Source organism: Cetorhinus maximus, chromosome X (assembly GCF_964194155.1).
Source record: "Cetorhinus maximus chromosome X, sCetMax3.hap1.1, whole genome shotgun sequence".
Lineage (NCBI taxonomy): Eukaryota > Metazoa > Chordata > Chondrichthyes > Lamniformes > Cetorhinidae > Cetorhinus > Cetorhinus maximus.
In genome coordinates, this window is record NC_135917.1 from 4,809,072 (window position 1) to 4,826,926 (window position 17,855).

The 17,855-nt window shown below is 45.4% G+C and overlaps 1 protein-coding gene and 1 long non-coding RNA gene across 3 annotated transcripts in view; one reads left to right on the top strand and one right to left on the bottom strand.

Moving 5' to 3' along the window:
- LOC144672573 (tensin-2-like) overlaps positions 1–17,855 on the top strand; it is a 237,007-nt gene that overhangs the window by 169,119 nt on the left and 50,033 nt on the right. For both annotated transcript variants that reach the window (XM_078534376.1, XM_078534375.1), the window contains exons 8-12: positions 1,891–1,941; positions 2,884–3,006; positions 4,579–4,643; positions 6,437–6,520; positions 8,422–8,534. In XM_078534376.1, coding sequence (XP_078390502.1) covers positions 1,891–1,941; positions 2,884–3,006; positions 4,579–4,643; positions 6,437–6,520; positions 8,422–8,534 — 436 coding nt within the window. The remainder of the gene's footprint in view (positions 1–1,890; positions 1,942–2,883; positions 3,007–4,578; positions 4,644–6,436; positions 6,521–8,421; positions 8,535–17,855) is intronic.
- LOC144672575 (uncharacterized) overlaps positions 1–17,855 on the bottom strand; it is a 101,858-nt gene that overhangs the window by 46,038 nt on the left and 37,965 nt on the right. The window lies entirely within an intron of this gene.

Sequence of the window (17,855 nt, forward strand, 5' to 3'; positions counted from 1 at the left end):
AGAGATAGGGGGGCACGAGGCCATGGAGGGGTTTGAAAACAAGAATGAGAGTTTTAGAATCAAGATGTTGCTTGACCAGGAGCCAATGTAGGTCAGTGAGCACAGGGGTGATAGGTGAATGGGACTTGATGCGAGGTAAGACACAGGCAGCAGAGTTTTGGATGACCTCATGTTTATAGAGGATAGAATGTGGGAGAGCAGCCAGGACTGCATTGGAATAGTTGAGTCTAGAGGTAACAAAGGCATGGATGAGGGTTTCAGCAGCAGATGAGCTGAGACGGTGGGGTGGGGGGTGGGTGAAGTCAGGCAATTTTATGGAGGTGGAAATAGGCGGTTTTATTTCTGTTGGAAAATGTGCCCATTGGGTGCAAAGAGGCTAAGTGATACCCTATGCATCACCCCTCCTGCATGACCAAATACCTCACAGTGTGGACTGACTTAGGTGAGACATTGCAGAACTGCTGGTGCCTGCACAGCTGTACAGATCCCAGCGTGAATGAAGGAGAAGAGAAGAGAAAGCTAAGAGCAAGACCGACTTAATAATGAAAATATTTTTCTCAACCTTCCCTGGTAATCCCGCTGGTCCTTGGTGGTCTCGGAGGTTTAGTCCCGCTGGCAGTTCAATGGAATTATGATTAACATCTTCTCCTCTCTGTCCATTTTTATTGACTTTTGAGGTGATGTTTTTGTTTGAACAGTGAGCGTCAATGACATCATCTTAACTTGGAAGGAGTTACTGAGGCCACAGTGCGATGGAGCTGAATTAACAGAAATCAGCAGATATATAGAGACCCAGTCATTAACCTGGGCCTGCTTCAGTGCTGAGTTTAACTTGGCTTCCTCACAGCTGCCCTACTGATATGACTGGCAGCAACTGAAGCCAAATATTCCATCCAAAAAAAAACCATCAGAAAAATAGAAAAAAAGGTGCGAAAGTTCATCAAAATCTGAGTTGTTTTCAAAGGGGCCCCATTGCTCCTGTTCCAAGTCAAAAAAACCGTGTTGCCATGTTTGGTCACCTTCATCCTGTGTTTGCATTGCTCTTATGTTTACTGTCGCGTTGTGCCTCAATCTTAACTTGTCTCTGTCACTGCAATGAGCCTTTCGTATCAGTTAAGTAACATTCAGCCAAAGTTGCTTTGAGTTTGCAATTGGACAATAATATTCGTAAAGGGTACACTTGTCTGAAACTCCTCTTCCTTAAAAGATGCCAACCTGTTTCAAATAAAGATAATACTGGGTGAGGGAACTTTTTTCAAACGCTTTAATATGTTGTCACTGGGATCACACTGTCTGATTTCAGCTGCTTTTGCCTCATTTGTAATGAATCGATTGAAAGTCATCTTTTACCTTCCCATGAATCAGGCAGATTGTTCTACAGGGAGGTGGCATGGACTCGATGGGCTGAATGGCCTCCTTCTGCACCGTAATGACTCAGTATTGTGGGAAATTCCCATACGTGGTTCCTGAAAATTAGCAACAGAAGGAGACATTCTAGTGGCGAGGTTGCAGAGCGGGTGAGGAAGGCCGCTGGCTCTTGAAGAGTTCCAAATGATGGTCGAGGTTTTCCATCTCTGTACTCCCGATTTCCCATCGGTTCTGCCCATTGGGCAGAACTTTGCGGTCATGCGAGGGCAGGGGCAGAAACACTTGGCTGACACATTTTCTACATTGTCTAATGGAGAGTTGCGATTTAAAGTTGACTCTCAACCACAGACGCCTTCACTCAAGCATTTTCCTAGCCCACACAAGAATATGCCATTATCCCTGGCATTGTGCCAATCACAATGATTCTCAGTCAACGACAGGCACTCTCTATCAATACCACTTGTTGCTGTACATATCCACCCTCTACTCAATCAATCTAAAATAACCTCCTTTCTTTTGTAGCTTTTCAACCTATCTGAAAAGAGACAAGACATTAGCAGACTCAACCCCAAGGTAGGTCGGCCTGAATTCTCATTTTGTTTTTCAGACATTTGGCGTTTTAAAGTAACTTCAAACTTGGACCAATGTGGGATTAAAACTGACCTTCCCATTAATGGCACCACAGGGCTCTCTGGTTGCAATTAGTTCCAACCAGAGCCGTGAGGACAGGTTACGAATGGGTTATGCTCCTTTTGACAGTCCATGGCTTGTGGAGCCAGTTAGAAATTCAAACCTTTCCAATTTAAAACTGAAAGTCTGTGGAGTTTCCACAGGTACTTCCCTCAGAGGGACTGCAACAAAGGTTGACTAGACTGGTTCTTGGGATGAGGGGATTGTCCTATGAGGAGAGATTGAGTAGGTTAGGCCTATATTACCTGGAGTTTAGAAGAATGAGAGGTGATCTTATTGAAACATAAAGTTCTGAAGGGGCTTGACAGGATAGACACTGAGAAAATGTTTCCCTTGTCTGGGAAATCACAGTCTCAGGATAAGGGATTGACCTTTTCAGGCTGAGATGAGGAGAAATTTCTTCACTCAAAGGGCTGCGAATCTTTGGAATTCTCTACCCCAGGGAGCTCAACTGTTGAGTATATTCAAGACAGAGATTGATAGATTTTTGAGGTACTGAGTGAACTAAGGGTTAGTGTGAGAAGGTGGAGTTGAGGTGGAGCATCAGCCATCATATTGAATGGCAGGGCAGGCTTGAGGGGCCGAATGGCCTACTCCAGCTCCTATTTCTTATGGAAGCACCATGGAGTGTGGTATTGACCAGGAAGTAGCCATTATTTCAAGCCTACAGACATTTTTCATGTTAGTGTGTGTGGATTGGTGCCACTGTGTGAATTTACAGCAGTAGATAAAATGCTTGCATCATTCGTGTCCAGGCACCTTGTGAGCCACCTTCCCCCCTCCTCCACCAGGACTCTGATGTGTTGCTGTGCTTTTGAATTCCAGGTTCATGACTTTGGCTGGCCTGATCTTCATGCCCCTCCCCTGGACAAGATCTGTGCTATCTGCAAAGCCATGGAGATGTGGTTGAACTCAGACTCCCATCATGTGGTGGTTTTACACTGCAAGGTAAGTGGGCAGGAGCTCATGATGAGAGTGACTCTGGAAAATCGGGGCACTGAACCATCTATGTCTCCTCAATGTTGCTGAAGATTCTTTCCTTCTTGCCTTTGGGAGATACCCAAGCCCAGCAGAGGTGGACTGCTGCTCTATAATTCGGGACTGCACGCATACTCGACAGGACAAAGCTTGTAGTATTGCCAAGTTGAAGACTTATTCCCAGTAACTCCAGAGTCATTCTTTTTTTAATAAGCTTAGCCGACTTGTACAGGCTGAAAATTACATCAGTTTACAGTTCTAAAACATTGCTGCAAAGGGATTTATTTTATTTCTTAAGGATGCAGCAATGCTGCATTTTGTCATTGATCTGAATCAGTGTTGGGTGCAGTATAACTCAGGATTTGGGTCCAGTTCTGACCCTCAAGGATGCAAAACCTAAGCACTGGAAGACTCCCTCTCTCACTGCTTTGTGTACTCACATTCTGCAGTATAACTCAAGTTCAGTGTGAAGCCACACCTCAAAAGTGTCCAAGTCATCCGATTTTAAAACGTTGGATTTTCCTTTCCAATGTCAGGACAAATAGACACCTCAGTCTCCTGGATAACACACAACTGCTGACGGATACCAACCCCTGCTTAGTAGCTGCGGTGATTTAATCAGTTTATTGTTTGACTTATCTGAGCTCTACTATCCAGAATCCACAATCAATATCCAATTTGTGGACAACAATTTATTGTCCACGTTACTCTCGTCTCTTGAAGGCACTGACTCCCAGCAGTGTCAGTTACCCTCCGCTACCTCACCCAGCATGTGTGGGCACAAGCAGTGAAACGTTGGCAGACTATTCGACCACATGGTGTTTCATAGTCAAGCTTGATCCTGCTTGCGCACAAGCTCCTCCCAACAAGAGGTTACTGACTGAATAAAGTCTGTCTGATTTCCCCCCAACCTTGGAGGTTAACAGAGGATTGAACCTTGGTGACCAGAGAGGGCTGGGCAGTGCAGTAATGAGCCAAACTGCACACTGGGCTCACACACCAGACAGAGCTTTGTCCACAAGAGTGGGCACCAATTTTAAACAGTGATGAAACACGGGGCTGCAGTGCCACCCCAGCTCCAGGCTGTGCGGTCGAGCTATAACATGGCCAGGTGCTTATAAAATCATACAATGGTTACAGCTCTGAAGGAGGCCATGTGGCCTCTCATGTGTATGCTGGCTCTTTGCAAGAGCAACTCACCGATTCCCACTCCCTCACCCTTACCACGTGGCCCTGTAAATTTTTCCTCTTCAGATAATTATCCAAATCTACTTTGAAAGTCTCAATTGAACCTGCCTCCACCACACTCTCAGGCAGTGCATTCCCGATCTTAACCACTCACTGTGTAAAAGAGCTTCCCTCGTGTCACCGTTGTATCTTTTGCCAATCACCTTAAATCTGCGTCCTTTGGTTCTCGATCCTTCCACCAATGGGAACAGCTTCTTCCTATTGACTCTGTCCAGGCCCCTCATGATTGTGAACACCTCTAAGTGATATTGACCTGATTTCACATCAGCCCTCTTTACGTTTGTATCTCAACAGGGCAACAAAGGTCGAACAGGAGTGATCATTGCAGCCTACATGCACTACAGCAAGATCTCTGCAGGGTAAGGACTTAATTCAAGTAAGGAAACTGGCTCTGTAACTACTGTACGAGACCACGGAGCCAGGAGCTGCTCTGAACAGTCCCTGAATGGAAGAACCTGGGTAACATTTGAAGGGGCCAGGTTATTGAGGTTCCTCCTGCCACTCCAAGCCAGGGGGCAATGGAAAGCACTTGCAGATGCACATGAAGGTCAGAATTCCAATCGGCAATGTTCACCCACGAAAGTGTAATGCCCTCCTGCCCCATGCCATCATTTTTAGGCAGGTGGTGACCCATTGAAAACAAATCCAGTAAACCCTTCGCTGCATAGTCCAGATTGAGGAAGCGTGGGATAATTCATTTGAGATTATTCCGTTTATAGACATGAGTGGGCTCGAGTTAACATAGACATAAAGCATTTATTTGGAGACTCATCACATCCTCAGAGCATCACAAAGCATTTCACAGCCAGTCAGATACTTTTGGAAGGTAATCACTGTGGTTGATCAAGTAGGGTTGCCAACTGTGATTAACTGTATTCCTGGAGGTTCCATCACATGATTATCCCCCACGTACCAGCCATTAGACGGCCAACACATCCATCCTTGTGATTTACTGCCTGCCTACACCACTTGAAAAGCAAAAAGACTCATTACCCAATTGGATGACGCTTGACTGTTAGCGAAACAGCCTTTTTTTTTTACCGTTTTCAGTATTTCTATATCTTGTAAAGAGAAATGTTCAAAGAAAATTTTTTTAAAAATATTTTTTAATGTCCCTATGATTTTTCTCCAGGGTCACACACAGCAGTGTCCCGGAGATTGATCTTCAATTCCTGGAGACTCCAGGCAATCCTGAAGGGTTGGCAACCCTATTATGTAGGCAAATGTAATTTGCACACAATATGAACCCATAATAGTGGAACACTGTGTATAGTTTTGGCCTCCTTGCCCTAAGGAAGGACAAGGGAGCTGATGGCTATGGGGGGCAGATGGCAAAGTGGAGTTGAGACCACAACCAGATCAGCATGATCTTATTGAATGGTGGAGCAGGCTCGAGGGGCTGAATGGCCTACTCCTGCTCCTATGTTCCTACATTCGTATGACAAATTTGCCTTAAAGTTTCTCTAGACTGCTTCCTGAGATGAGGGGATTGCATCAGAATGTTGAGTAAACTGGGACTATATTCCCTGGAGTTTAGAAGAATGAGAGGTGATCTCATTGAAACATACAAGTTTCTGAACGGGTTTGAAAAGGTAGATACTGAGAGATTGTTTCCCCTGGCTTATCTCAGGATAAGGGGCTGATCATTTAGGACTGAGATGAGGAGAAATTTCTTCACTTTGGAATTCTCTACCCCAGCAGGTTGTGCATGCTCAGTCATTGAGTTTATTTAGTTCATAGATTTTTGGATATTAAGGGGTAATAGTATGGGAAGATGACATGAGATAGAAGAGCAGCCATGGTTTGTGGAGCAGGCTCAAGGGGGTGGATGGTTCCTATTTCTTATGCTTTTAAGTTCTTCTGTGAATGGTTGGTTAATCTGTTTTTTTTAGTGATGTTTCTTGAGTTTTAACAATCAGTCAGACCAATGCACAAACTGTCTGTTCTTTTTCAAACACGCCGCCTTTCACTCCACCTAAGCAGGAAGACAGGGCTTAATACCTCATCCCAAAGTCAGCACCCCTGGCAGTGCAGCACTCCCTCAGCACTGCACTGGAGTGCAGCTCTTGATGATGTGCTCAAGTAGGGGGCTCAAACCAACGGCCTTCTGCAGGATTATGGTATTAATAGCTTTTTTGTTTTGCTAATGTAGGGCTGACCAGGCTCTCAGCACACTTGCTATGAGGAAATTCTGTGAGGACAAAGTGGCTCCTGCGATACAGCCTTCACAGACCAGGTAAGAGAAGGTTCATCTTTCACTGAGACCCAACTGGAGGCAAGACCCAGGGAGATATCCCAGTTCTATCTGAAAGGATTCTGCAAAAGGTGGTTTGATTCCTCAGAAACTGTCAGATTTACACTGCAGGTCAGGATTCAGAACACTGCTCGCAACTGAGAGTTCGATAGCGGGTCTGTGTTCATGGAGCTGACTTCAGTCAGCATGGTGATAAAGGTGCTGAAATTAGGCTTCAGCAAAATTGACCTGGATTTGGGGAGGAGGGCAGTGATTTCCCCCCCACGTGGACAATAGTGAGAACAGGATTGGCCATGGCTTTAATGTCAGCCTGCTGAGCCTCCTCTGTCTAGGCTCCATATGAAGAGTGGAATCTTGGGTGAGCTGCCATTTCCAGCCATCTGGAGAGGAGGGGGCTGTGGGGGGTGGTGAAGAGTGGAAAAACATAGCGACCTGGAAAAGTGCCTCTGGAGATAATCTGGAACGTACTGATCTTGAGAAATGAAGTGATGTCAAATAACTTGAGATGGAGCTAAGCCAGGGAGCAGCGATGTTACTCCTGGAGCAGAGACAAGAATTAATCAGCACAAATAGCGCAGAATCCTGTGGGGACCTTATCAAAATGATCGAGGTAGAGCGGCAGATTGAACAGAGAGTTCTCTGAATGCAGCAAAGTCAACAAATAAAGCCAAGCAATTTGGAGCTCCAACTGACGGGAGTAAACAACACCAACTTATTTTTATATAGCGCTTTTACCATAATGAAAGCCCCAAGGCGCTTCACAGGAGCATTATCTTGGGGAGATGATGGCATAGTGGTCACTGGACTAGTAATCCAGAGATCCAAGCTAATGCTCTGGTGATGTAGGTTCAAATCCCATCATGGCAACTGATGGAATTTAAATTTGATTAATAAAATGTGGAATTGTCATAAAAATCTATCTGGTTCACTAATGTCCTTTAGGGAAGGAAATCTGCCATCCTTGTCTGGCATTTGTGGCTGACTCTTAACTACCCTCTAAAATGGCCTAGCAAGCAACTCTGATCAAGGGCAATTAGGGATGGGCAACAAATGTTGGCTTTGCCCATGAAAGAATCATTTTTTTAAATTACAAAACAAAATTTGACACCGAGCCACATAAAGAGGTATTAAGTCAGTTGACCAAAAGCTTGGTCAAAGAGGTAGGCTTTAAGTGTCTTAAAGGAGGAGAGCAAGGTAGAGAGGTGGGGAGGTTTAGGGAGGGAATTCCAGAGCTTCGGGCCCAGGCAACTGAAGGCACGGCCACCAATGGTGGAGCGATATTAATCGGGGATGCACCAGAGGCCAGAATTAGAGGAGTGCAATTACCTTGGAGGGTTGGGGGCTGAAGGAGATTACAGAGATAGGGAGGGGGCGAGGCCTCGGAGAGATTTGAAAACAAGGATGAGAGCTTTCAAGTTGGGGGTGTTGCTAAACCAGGAGACAGTGTAGGTCAGCAAGCACAGGGGGAGATACAGGAACAGGATTTGGTGCAAGTTAGGAAGTAGGCAGCAGAGGTTTGGATGACCTTGAGTTTACAGAGGATAGAATGTGGGAGACCAACCAGGAGTGTGTTGGAATAGTCGAGTCTATAGGTAACAAAGACATGGACGAGGGTTTCAGCAGCAGATGAGCTGAGGCAGGGGTCAAGTCGGATATTCTTGAACTGTTATTGTTAGAAGGTGGGAGCCTAGAACTACCTGTTCCTGATGAGGGGGTTAACAGTTAATGCATTAGCACCACCTTCCACTGTCTGTTAGTTATTATTTACTGTAATGGTGAAGGTGTCAGGTAATGTCACGGGCAGAGACAGCTTCATACACTGGATTTTCTTAGCCTGTGGTTCATTTTCAGATCTGTGACTTGACTGTCTTTTCCTTCCTCAGGTACATTTATTACTTCAGTGGCCTACTATCTGGAGCAATCAAAATGAACAGCATGCCCCTGTTCCTCCATCACGTCATCATCCCTGCTATTCCCAGCTTTGAGCCTCACGGAGGTAACTGCGTTTAGCCAGGTTGCACTTGAGTCCACCTCTAAAAGCTTTCTGATATCTGCAGTGTTTGTGAGCGTATGAGATCATTGCTGTCAACTCCTCTCTCCCCAACCTCCCCCCACGTTCATTTCAGTGACACTTAATCCAATTTAATACGGCTTTCCATGTGCAAATTTGACCTGTAAGTTGTGCTGCACGTGCAAATATAAAGCAGGTTATCAAACCTATCTGGCTGCCAGGTGGGGCCGTCCGGAATCTGTAAGGGGGTGAAAAGAATGTGCAGAGGTATACAGGGAGAGAAGCCAGCCAAAGTATATAGTCATTCTTCCTGTCTTCCGGCTTCTTGTGGTGGCCATTTTAAACAAAACGTCAGCAATGCTTAAACTAAGAGCAGATGAGAACAATGTGACGGCTCAGTTACTGATGAAACACCAGCTGAAATGTGAAGGTGATTCAGGAGACGTCTTTGCACTCAGCTTTTATTTTCACTTGCTAAGAAGTGTCTTGGTTGGGTGGATTCCAAGACTATTTCTGTGGCACTGCTGTGGAGTGGCTGGTGAAGGGTTCAGGCCACTGAAGAGCAGGACATGAGGGCAGCAGCACTGACCTCCTGCTCAGGGGTTGGAGCCCAGACTGAAAGCTGGGCTCTTGCCAACCAACAGGGAGTTCATTTTCAAAAATGCATTCAATCTGACATGGGCTCAGTGGGCCGAATAGCCTCCTTCTGTGCCGTTATTACTGTATGTGGAAGCCACTGGCTAGGCCAGCATTTGTCGCCCTTGGTGGTGGTGAGCTGCCTTCTTGAACCACTGCAGTCCATGTGGTGTAGATACACCTACAGTGCTGTTAGGGAGGGAGTTCCAGGATGTTGACCCAGCGACACTGAAGGAACTGCGATATATTTCCAAGTCCGGATGGTGTGTGATTTGGAGGGGAACTTGCAGGTGGTGGTGTTTCCATGTGTCTGCTGCCCTTGTCCTTCTAGATGATAGAGGGTTGGGGGTTTGAAAGGTGCTGCTGATGGAGGCTTGGGGAGTGCTTTGCAAGCTCTTTGGTGACCCTCAAGCCTCTCATTAGTAGATTGAGGAAGGCCTGGAGCTGACACTGGGGCTTGGTTGCTTGGCACAGCAGCAATAAAACAAAGTCCTTCCCCGCTCCCAACACACATCCAAGAAAATGCTACTGCCCTTTTAACAATCTGCTGGCCTGAAGGGACAAGATGGACCTGACGTTGGTGGCTTGCGTTATGCATGGATTTCACATTATTTAGGATTCCATGTGTTCAGAGTTTTGATTCTGATAATTATTCGCCTCCTACATTTTATTTATGAAAATGCCCAAGTACAGTCTTTGCCATCTTATTTGTATATATGTAAATAAGGATCACACAGATTCATTTACAGGTTCTGAGCATTTGAGTGTAAATGGATTTCACTCTGCACAGAACTTTTAACTGAGGAGGAGCAGGCACCTATCCGTTTATTGGCACTGTGCCAAAATAGATGGGATTTCCAATAAGAGGGCTGTGCCTGGTATAAGAGTTTTTCTTGGTCCAATTAGAAATTAGAAAAGCACCAGACTGTTCCTCAGTTGTGAGCAAGAGGCACCATTCACAGGGAAGACCATGGCCTCTTGTTTGTAAACCTCATCCTTCCAACTGAGTAGAGACTGGGAAGAGGGAGAAGGCAGCCTTAAGTGTATTCTGGGAGCATTGCATCAAAGTACAGCACAGAAACAGGCTATTCAGCCCATGTCCATGTTCCACACGAGCTTTCCTCCACCTTATCTCACCCCCATCACTGTATCCTTCTCTTCCTTTATCCCTCATGTGTTGATCCAGCTTCCCCCTTAATGAATCTGCACTATTCACCTCAACCATCCCTGTGGTAGCGAGTCCCACATTCTCACCACTCTCTGGGTAAAGAAGTTTCTCCCAAATTTCCTTTCTTGTTCACTCCTCTTCCATATTTCTCTGCTATTTGTGCTTTTCTCTTCTCCAGCCCTTTAAGTTTAAAATGGTTTGCTTTTTCTTTGATATCTGGCTGTCCATTTTGGACATGGGAGCAATCTTTTTGTTTTATTATTTTATCTATTGAAATAAAAGCTTTCCTTTGGCTCAGCACTGCTTTCAAAGGATGTGACCAGGTCACCCTTTGATGTGAATGTGGCACCAAAGCCAATGAAGTGATAGTTGATCCAGGGCCTCCGTACCTCAAGCCATCCAGATCCAACCAGAGCAAGAGTAGCTTTGGTGTTTGTGTCCCGTTTCCATTTTCTGGGCAGCCAACGGAAAAAGAGCACAGACTGAGGTAAAACTAGACAGACTGGCATCTCCAGCAAAAAACCAACTCTGCCCCCCTCCCCGTCACATGACTCATCCACACAGCAACTTCAAAGTCCATTTTCAGTGGTGGGACATCAAAAGCATGTTTATACTGGCAAACATTAAAAACAAGCTAAACACAAGCTCCGCAAAAAAAAAAGGAAAACAAATGTCGGCAGCAACCCACAAATGAGGCTACTCCATACCCTGTTTATATTCAATGCTGACTTTATACATAGAATGGTTACAGCACAGAAGGAGACTGTTCGGCCCATTGAGCCCATGTTGTTCTCTGCAAGAACATTTCACCCAGTTCCACTCCCCTACCTTTTCCCATAACCCTGAACATTTTTTTCTCTTCAGATAATTATCCAATTCCCTTTTGAAAGCCACAGTTGAATCTGCCTCCACCACACACTCAGACAGTGCAGTATAGATCCTAACCACTCACTGCGTAAAAAAAAAAATCCTCACATCGCCTTTGGTTCTTTTGTCATTCACCTTAAATCTGTGCCCTCTGGTTCTCAATCTTCCACCAATGGGAACAATTTCTCTCAATCTACCATGTCCACACCCCTCCTGATTTTGAACACCTCTATCAAATCTCCTCTCAACCTTCTCTTAGGAAAGCTGTCCCAGCTTCTCCAATCCATCCACATAACTGAAGTCCCTTTATCCCTGGAAACATTCTCGTGAATCTTTTCTACACTCTCTCTCTAACGTCTTCACATCCTTCCTAAAGTGTGGTACCCAGAACTGAACACGATACTTCAGTTGAGGCCGAACCAGGGTTTTAGATAGGTTCATCATAACTTACTTGCTTTTGTGCTCCATGTCTCTATTTATAAAGCCGGGATCCCATATGCTTTATTATATGAATAACATGGCATGGTTCCAGAAGGCTCACCACCTCAGGGGCAACAAGAATGGGCAATAAATGCCAGGGTTGCCACGCACATCCCAAGAATTAATCTGACTAAGACTGCTGTCCAAAGACGGGAGCAGCCCCTCCTGAGATGGTTTTGTTCCCTATCTTGGGTGGCAGCATTGATGAATGTGAATGGCCACTCCTCTCCAGGTTGCCATTTTGTATTGGGTGGGGGCAAGAGCTAGGTTCTCCCTTTTCCTGTTGCCATCATCCAAGAACTTTCTTCCTATCTCAGGCTAGGACAGATTGGTGGCGTGTATTTGCACAGTCACAGGTGACCCTTGGGCAGCTCCGTGTGCGCTGCTATTCCCTGTGCTGCCGCCTGTACTCTGGAGTCTCAGCCGCAGCGTAGGAATCAAGTGATGATAGTTCGGTTGGAAAAGAGCAACGGCAATTTGTGACAGGCTCAGAAAATAAGGGCACATACTGAATGAACTCATCGGGGTTTCTGCACCTTTGTTGACCAGAACAGCTTTGAGTTGGCTCTCAATTGTCAGTGATGCTTAGAGTCACAGAGTGAGGCACAACACAGATTGGATTCCTGTCTCAACGAGGTCCCAATCTTGGAAAGAAGCCAAATGGAAGCTGCAGGATGTCCCTTCACGACAGAGGAGCATCTGAAGGGAGGGACTCCAAATGGTTCCCCCCTACAGCACTTACTGACATCTGGTTACCATGGGCACTGACATCAGCCTGTAAGTGGGCTAAGTACCCAGCCTTCTAGCAGCAGAGATGCCACGGCCAGTTCAATGAATTTGCAAAGAAGAAAAAATAATGTGGAAAGTATTAAACTGACAAGTTACTCCTGGATTCCAGCAGCCAGTGCAAATCTCTTCAGAGATATTCTTTGCAGCACAGGAACGTTGCTCCTAATATGACAAAATTTCAGCTCTTTTAAATAATCTCTCCGTGATATAATAATGTGGATGGAGTTCAGCACAATCCTTGAAATTTAATACCACCACTTTAATACATACCACAAGAACACTGCCATCAAATTCTCCACAAAATTAGGAACTTAAACATTTTTTGATATTGTTGTTGGTATTGTACAGTGTTAACATGCAGATTTTCTGGAAAACAGGAAGTTGTTCTGCATTTAAGACCTTACCCATTATCAAACCTTTGGCGGCTTGTCGTTGTGTTTATTCAGCTCACGAGAACTGTTTCAAATCTCATAACCTCCTGAACTCTGGAAAATTCTTTTCTTGTTTTCCCTGAACAGACCAGCAAAGCTCACAGCGGGGTCAACCTCACTGTACTGTGAAACTTTTGCCATCATTTTACTGCTGTTTCTACTCGACAATCGCCCACCTACTTCCAATCCCACATCTGCAGAGCTTACCCCCTCCCAGTGCACTGACTGAATTGGCAACTTTCTCCACCCTTTAGTAGGGCAACAAAAATCCCATTGTTTCCAATTCTTGAGATGGTTTCTGCAGCTTTGTCACAAATCGAACCAATGACCTCAACTTTTATCTCTTACATATGATGGCTCCGCCCTCCGTCCTTCATCAATTGGCATTTTTATTGAACAAATACTTGGAGTCGAGGGAAATACAGAGCTCAAGGGCATTAGATTGCTTTTGGATTGATTTAGCAGATAGCCAACACATAATGGGCTGAATATAAGAACATAGTAAATAGAAGCTGGAGTCGGCCATTTAGCCCCTCCAGCCTGCTCTGCCATTTAATTAGATCATGGTCGATCTTCAGGATCAATTCCACTTTCTCGTCCTACACCATATCCCTTAGTGTCCAAAAATCTGTCGACCTCTGTCTTGAATATACTCAATGACTGAGAATCCACAGCTCTCTAGGTGAGAGAATTCCAAAGATTCAGAACCCTCTGAGTAAAGAAATCTCTTCTCGTCTCAGTCCAAAATGGCCAACCCCTTATTCTGAGACTGTGATCCTGAGTTCTAGATTCACCAGCCAAGGGGAAACATCCACTCAGCATCTAACCTGTCAAGCCTCTTAAGAATTTCACGTGCTTCAATGAGATCACCTCTCATTCTTTTAAACTCCAGGGAATATTGGCCTAGTCTACTCAATTTCTCCTCAAAGGACAATTCCCTCACCCCAGGAACCAGTCTAGTGATCCTTCATTGCACTCTCTAGGGCAAGTTATGTTCTTCCTTGGGTAAAGACACAGGAACTGCATACAGGACTCCAGCTGCGGCCTCACCAATATCCTGAATGGCCTCCTTCTGTACTGCAAACCTCTATGGTTTCAGTATCACTTTTGGACTCAAATGGAGTTTTTTGAGGATGTGACTAGTAGGGTACATAAAGGGGAACCGGTAGATGTAGTATAGCAGGATTTCCAAAAGGCATTCGATAAGATGCCACACAAAAGGTGAAGCAAAATAAGGTCTTTTGGAGTTGGGGGTAATATGTTAGCATAGCTAGAGGATCAGCTAACAGACAGTAAACAGTGAGTGAGCATAAACTGATCATTTCAAGTCAGCAGACAGTGAGTAGTGGAGTGCCGCATGGATCAGTGCTGGGGCCTCAGCTATTTACAATCTATATTAATGACTTAGATGAAGAGACAGAGAGTAATGTATCTAAGTTTGCTGATGATACCAAGCTAGGTGGAAATTTAAGCTGTGGGGAGGACAAAGAGGCTGCAAAGAGATAGACAGGTTAGGTGGGTGGGCAACAAGGTGGCAGATGGAGTATAATGGAGGGAAGTGTGAAGTTATTCACTTTTGTCGTAAGAATAAAAAAGCAGAATATTTTTTAAAAGGTGGGGAACTTGTGAGTGTTGATGTCCAAAGAGACTTGGGTGTGCTGGTACAAAGAATGCAGAAAGTTAGCATGCAGGTGCAGCAGTTAGGAAGGCAAATAGCATGTTGGCCTTTATTGCAAGGGGATTGGAGTACAGGAATAAAGAAGTCTTGCTACAGGGTTTGGTTGAGATCGCATCTGGAGTACTATGTGCAGTTTTGGTCTCCGCATTTAAGAAAGTATATACTTGAATTGGAGGTGGGACAAAGAAGGTTCACTAACTTAGTCACTGGGATTGAGGATGTTTTACATTCAACCAAGAGATGTCGGCTTCGCTGGCTGGGCCAGCATTTTTATTGCCCATCCCTAATTGCCCTTGAGAAGGTGGTGGTGAGCTGTCTTCTTGAACCGCTGCAGTCCATGTGGTGTAGGTACACCCATAGCGCTGTTAGGAAGGGAGTTCCAGGATTTTGACCCAGCGACAGTGAAGGAACGGCGATATATTTCCAAGTCAAGATGGTGAGTGGTTTGGAGGGGAACTTCCAGGTGGTGGTGTTCCCATCTATCTGCTGCCCTTGTCCTTCTAGATGGTAGTGGTCGTGGGTTTGGAAAGTGCTGTCTAAGGAATCTTGGTGAGTTTCTGAAGTGCATCTTGTAGATGATACACACTGCTGCTACTGTGTGTCGGTGATGGAGGAAGTGAATGTTTGTGGATGGGGTGCGAAACAAGCAGGGCTGCTTTGTCCTGGATGGCGTCAAGTTTCTTGAGTGTTGTTGGAGCTGCACTCATCCAGGCAAGGGGAGAGTATTCCATCACACTCCTGACTTGTGCCTCGTAGATGGTGGACAGGCATTGGGGAGTCAGGAGGTGAGTTATTCACAGCAGGATTCCTAGCCTCTGACCATCTCAGTATTTATATGACTAGTCCAGTTCAGTTTCTAGTTAATGATAACCCCCAGGATGTTGATAGTGGGGAGGTTCAGCGATAGTAATGCCATTGAATGTCAAGGGGGTGATGGTTAGATTCTCTCTTGTTGGAGATGGTCATTGCCTGGCACTTGTGTGGCGCGAATGTTACTTGTCACTTGTCAGCCCAAGTCTGGATATTGTCCAGGTCTTGCTGCATTTGGACATGGACTGCTTCAGTATCTGAGGAGTCCCGAATGGTGCTGAATATTGTGCAATCATCAGCGAATATCCCCACTTCTGACCTTATGATGGAAGGAAAATCATTGATGAAGCAGCTTAAGATGGTTGGGCCAAGGACACTACCCTGAGGAACTCCTGCAGAGCTCCTGGAGCTGTGATGTCTGACCTCCAACAACCTTTGTTGAGAGGCTGAGTAAATTGGGCCTATGCTCTCTGGAGTTTAGAAGAATGAGAGGTGATCTCATTGAAACATACAAGATTCTGAAGGGGTTTGACAGGGTAGACACTGAGAGATTGTTTCCCCCTGGCTGGGGAATCTAGAACACGGGGGCACAGTCTCAGGATAAGGGGCCGATCATTTAGGACTGAGATGAGGAGAAATTTCTTCACTCAAAGGGTTGTGAATCTTTGGAATTTTCTACCTCAGAGGGCTGTGGATGCTCCATCGTTGAACACATTTAAGGCTGAGATAGACAGATTTTTGGTCTCTCGGGGAATTGAGGGATATGGGGAGCGGGCGGGAAAATGGAGTTGAAGCCCAAAATCAGCCATGATCGTATTGAATGGCGGAGCAGGCTCAAGGGGCCAAGTGGTCTACTCCTGTTCCTATTTCTTATATTCTTATATGGAGCTTGTATTTCTTCCATTGCTAAAGCTGCCCCCAAGTTCCTTGCCTTGGTCTCGCACACGAAACACTCTACAGCCATTCTTAACTGAAGGCACAGCCACCAATTGTGGAGCGATTAAAATCGACGATGCACAAAAGGCCAGAATGGGAGGGCGCCTACCCTACATCCTTATTCTGTTGAACGCACAACACAGTCTCCTAGTCTAACTAATCCCTTTCTTGGGCCTCAGTTTTTCCTCCATTCTATAACTCACAAGCTTGGCATCATCTAACCATTCCTTCTTGAATTCCCTCATTTTTCCTCTTCTGGTCCATCCCCTAGGATTCTCAATTTTATTTTTGTTTAAACCGTGTGATTCTATTGCGTTATTTGATGTTTTGACTGAATTCAATGCCCCCCCACCCCCACTGTTTACAGTCATCTCTCCCCATAGTCAGCACACGTACAGCGTATCAGAATACCTGTGAAAACATGCCAGCGGGCCAAGAGTGTACGTCTGCACAGCAGTGAGGCAAATGAGACTCCTTGCCCCAGCCAGTTTAATGTTGTCCCAAGCCACTTTTGAAGTAATTAGATAAGGAAATAGCCGAGCTCTTCACACTGATCCAACAACAGAGAGGTTCAGTCGGACCATGAAACAACTGTGTGTTTCAGGAATCTGAATTTACAGCTGGATCCTAAACAAGGCCCAGCTTTCACTTCAGGCTGGTTGGTGACATTGTTTCATTGCTGGCTTTAGACCTGCCGTACATCAGAGGGGCGGGTATGATGTAAAGCAGGCTGCAAGATGTGGACTTAAATTTTTCCTGCAAACACTCCGAATTTTTGCAATCGAGCCTAAGGAATGCAAGAAAGAGGAAGCGTTACCACGGCAATTTGTATTCCAGATCACTAACCCCCCCACAAAGATTTGCATTTCATAGCGTATTTCACAAACTCAGGATATCCAAAAGTGCTTTATGGCCAAAGTATTGTTTTAAATGGGCTATTGTCGTATGATAGCATAATGACTATGTTGCTGGTCCTAGTGACCAGAGCCTGGACTAATAATCTGGAGATAGGAGATCAAATCCCATCACAGCAGCTGGGGAATTTAAATTCAGCTAATCAAAATCCTGGAACTCCCTCCCTAACAGTACTGTGGGTGTACCTACACCACATGGACTGCAGCGGTTCAAGAAGGCAGCTCACCCCCACCTTCTCAAGGGCAATTAGGGATGAGCAATAAAAATGCTGACGTAGCCAGCGCCGCCCACGTCCTGTGAAAGAATGAAAATAAATAAATAAACGCGGAATAAGAAGCGAGTATCAGTAATGGTGACCTTGAAACAGCTGTTTGTTGCAAAATCCCATCTGGTTCACTAATGTGAAGGAAATCTGCCATCTTTACCCAGCCTCGCCTACGTGTGATTCCAGACCCACAGTAATTCACAAGGGTGGCTCTCCACTGCCTTCTCAAGGACAATTAGGGATGGGCCATAAATGCTGGACGCCCACATCCCGTGAGTGAATAAAAATAAACAAACACTGGGACAGGCGGTATGGGCCAAATGACTTGTTC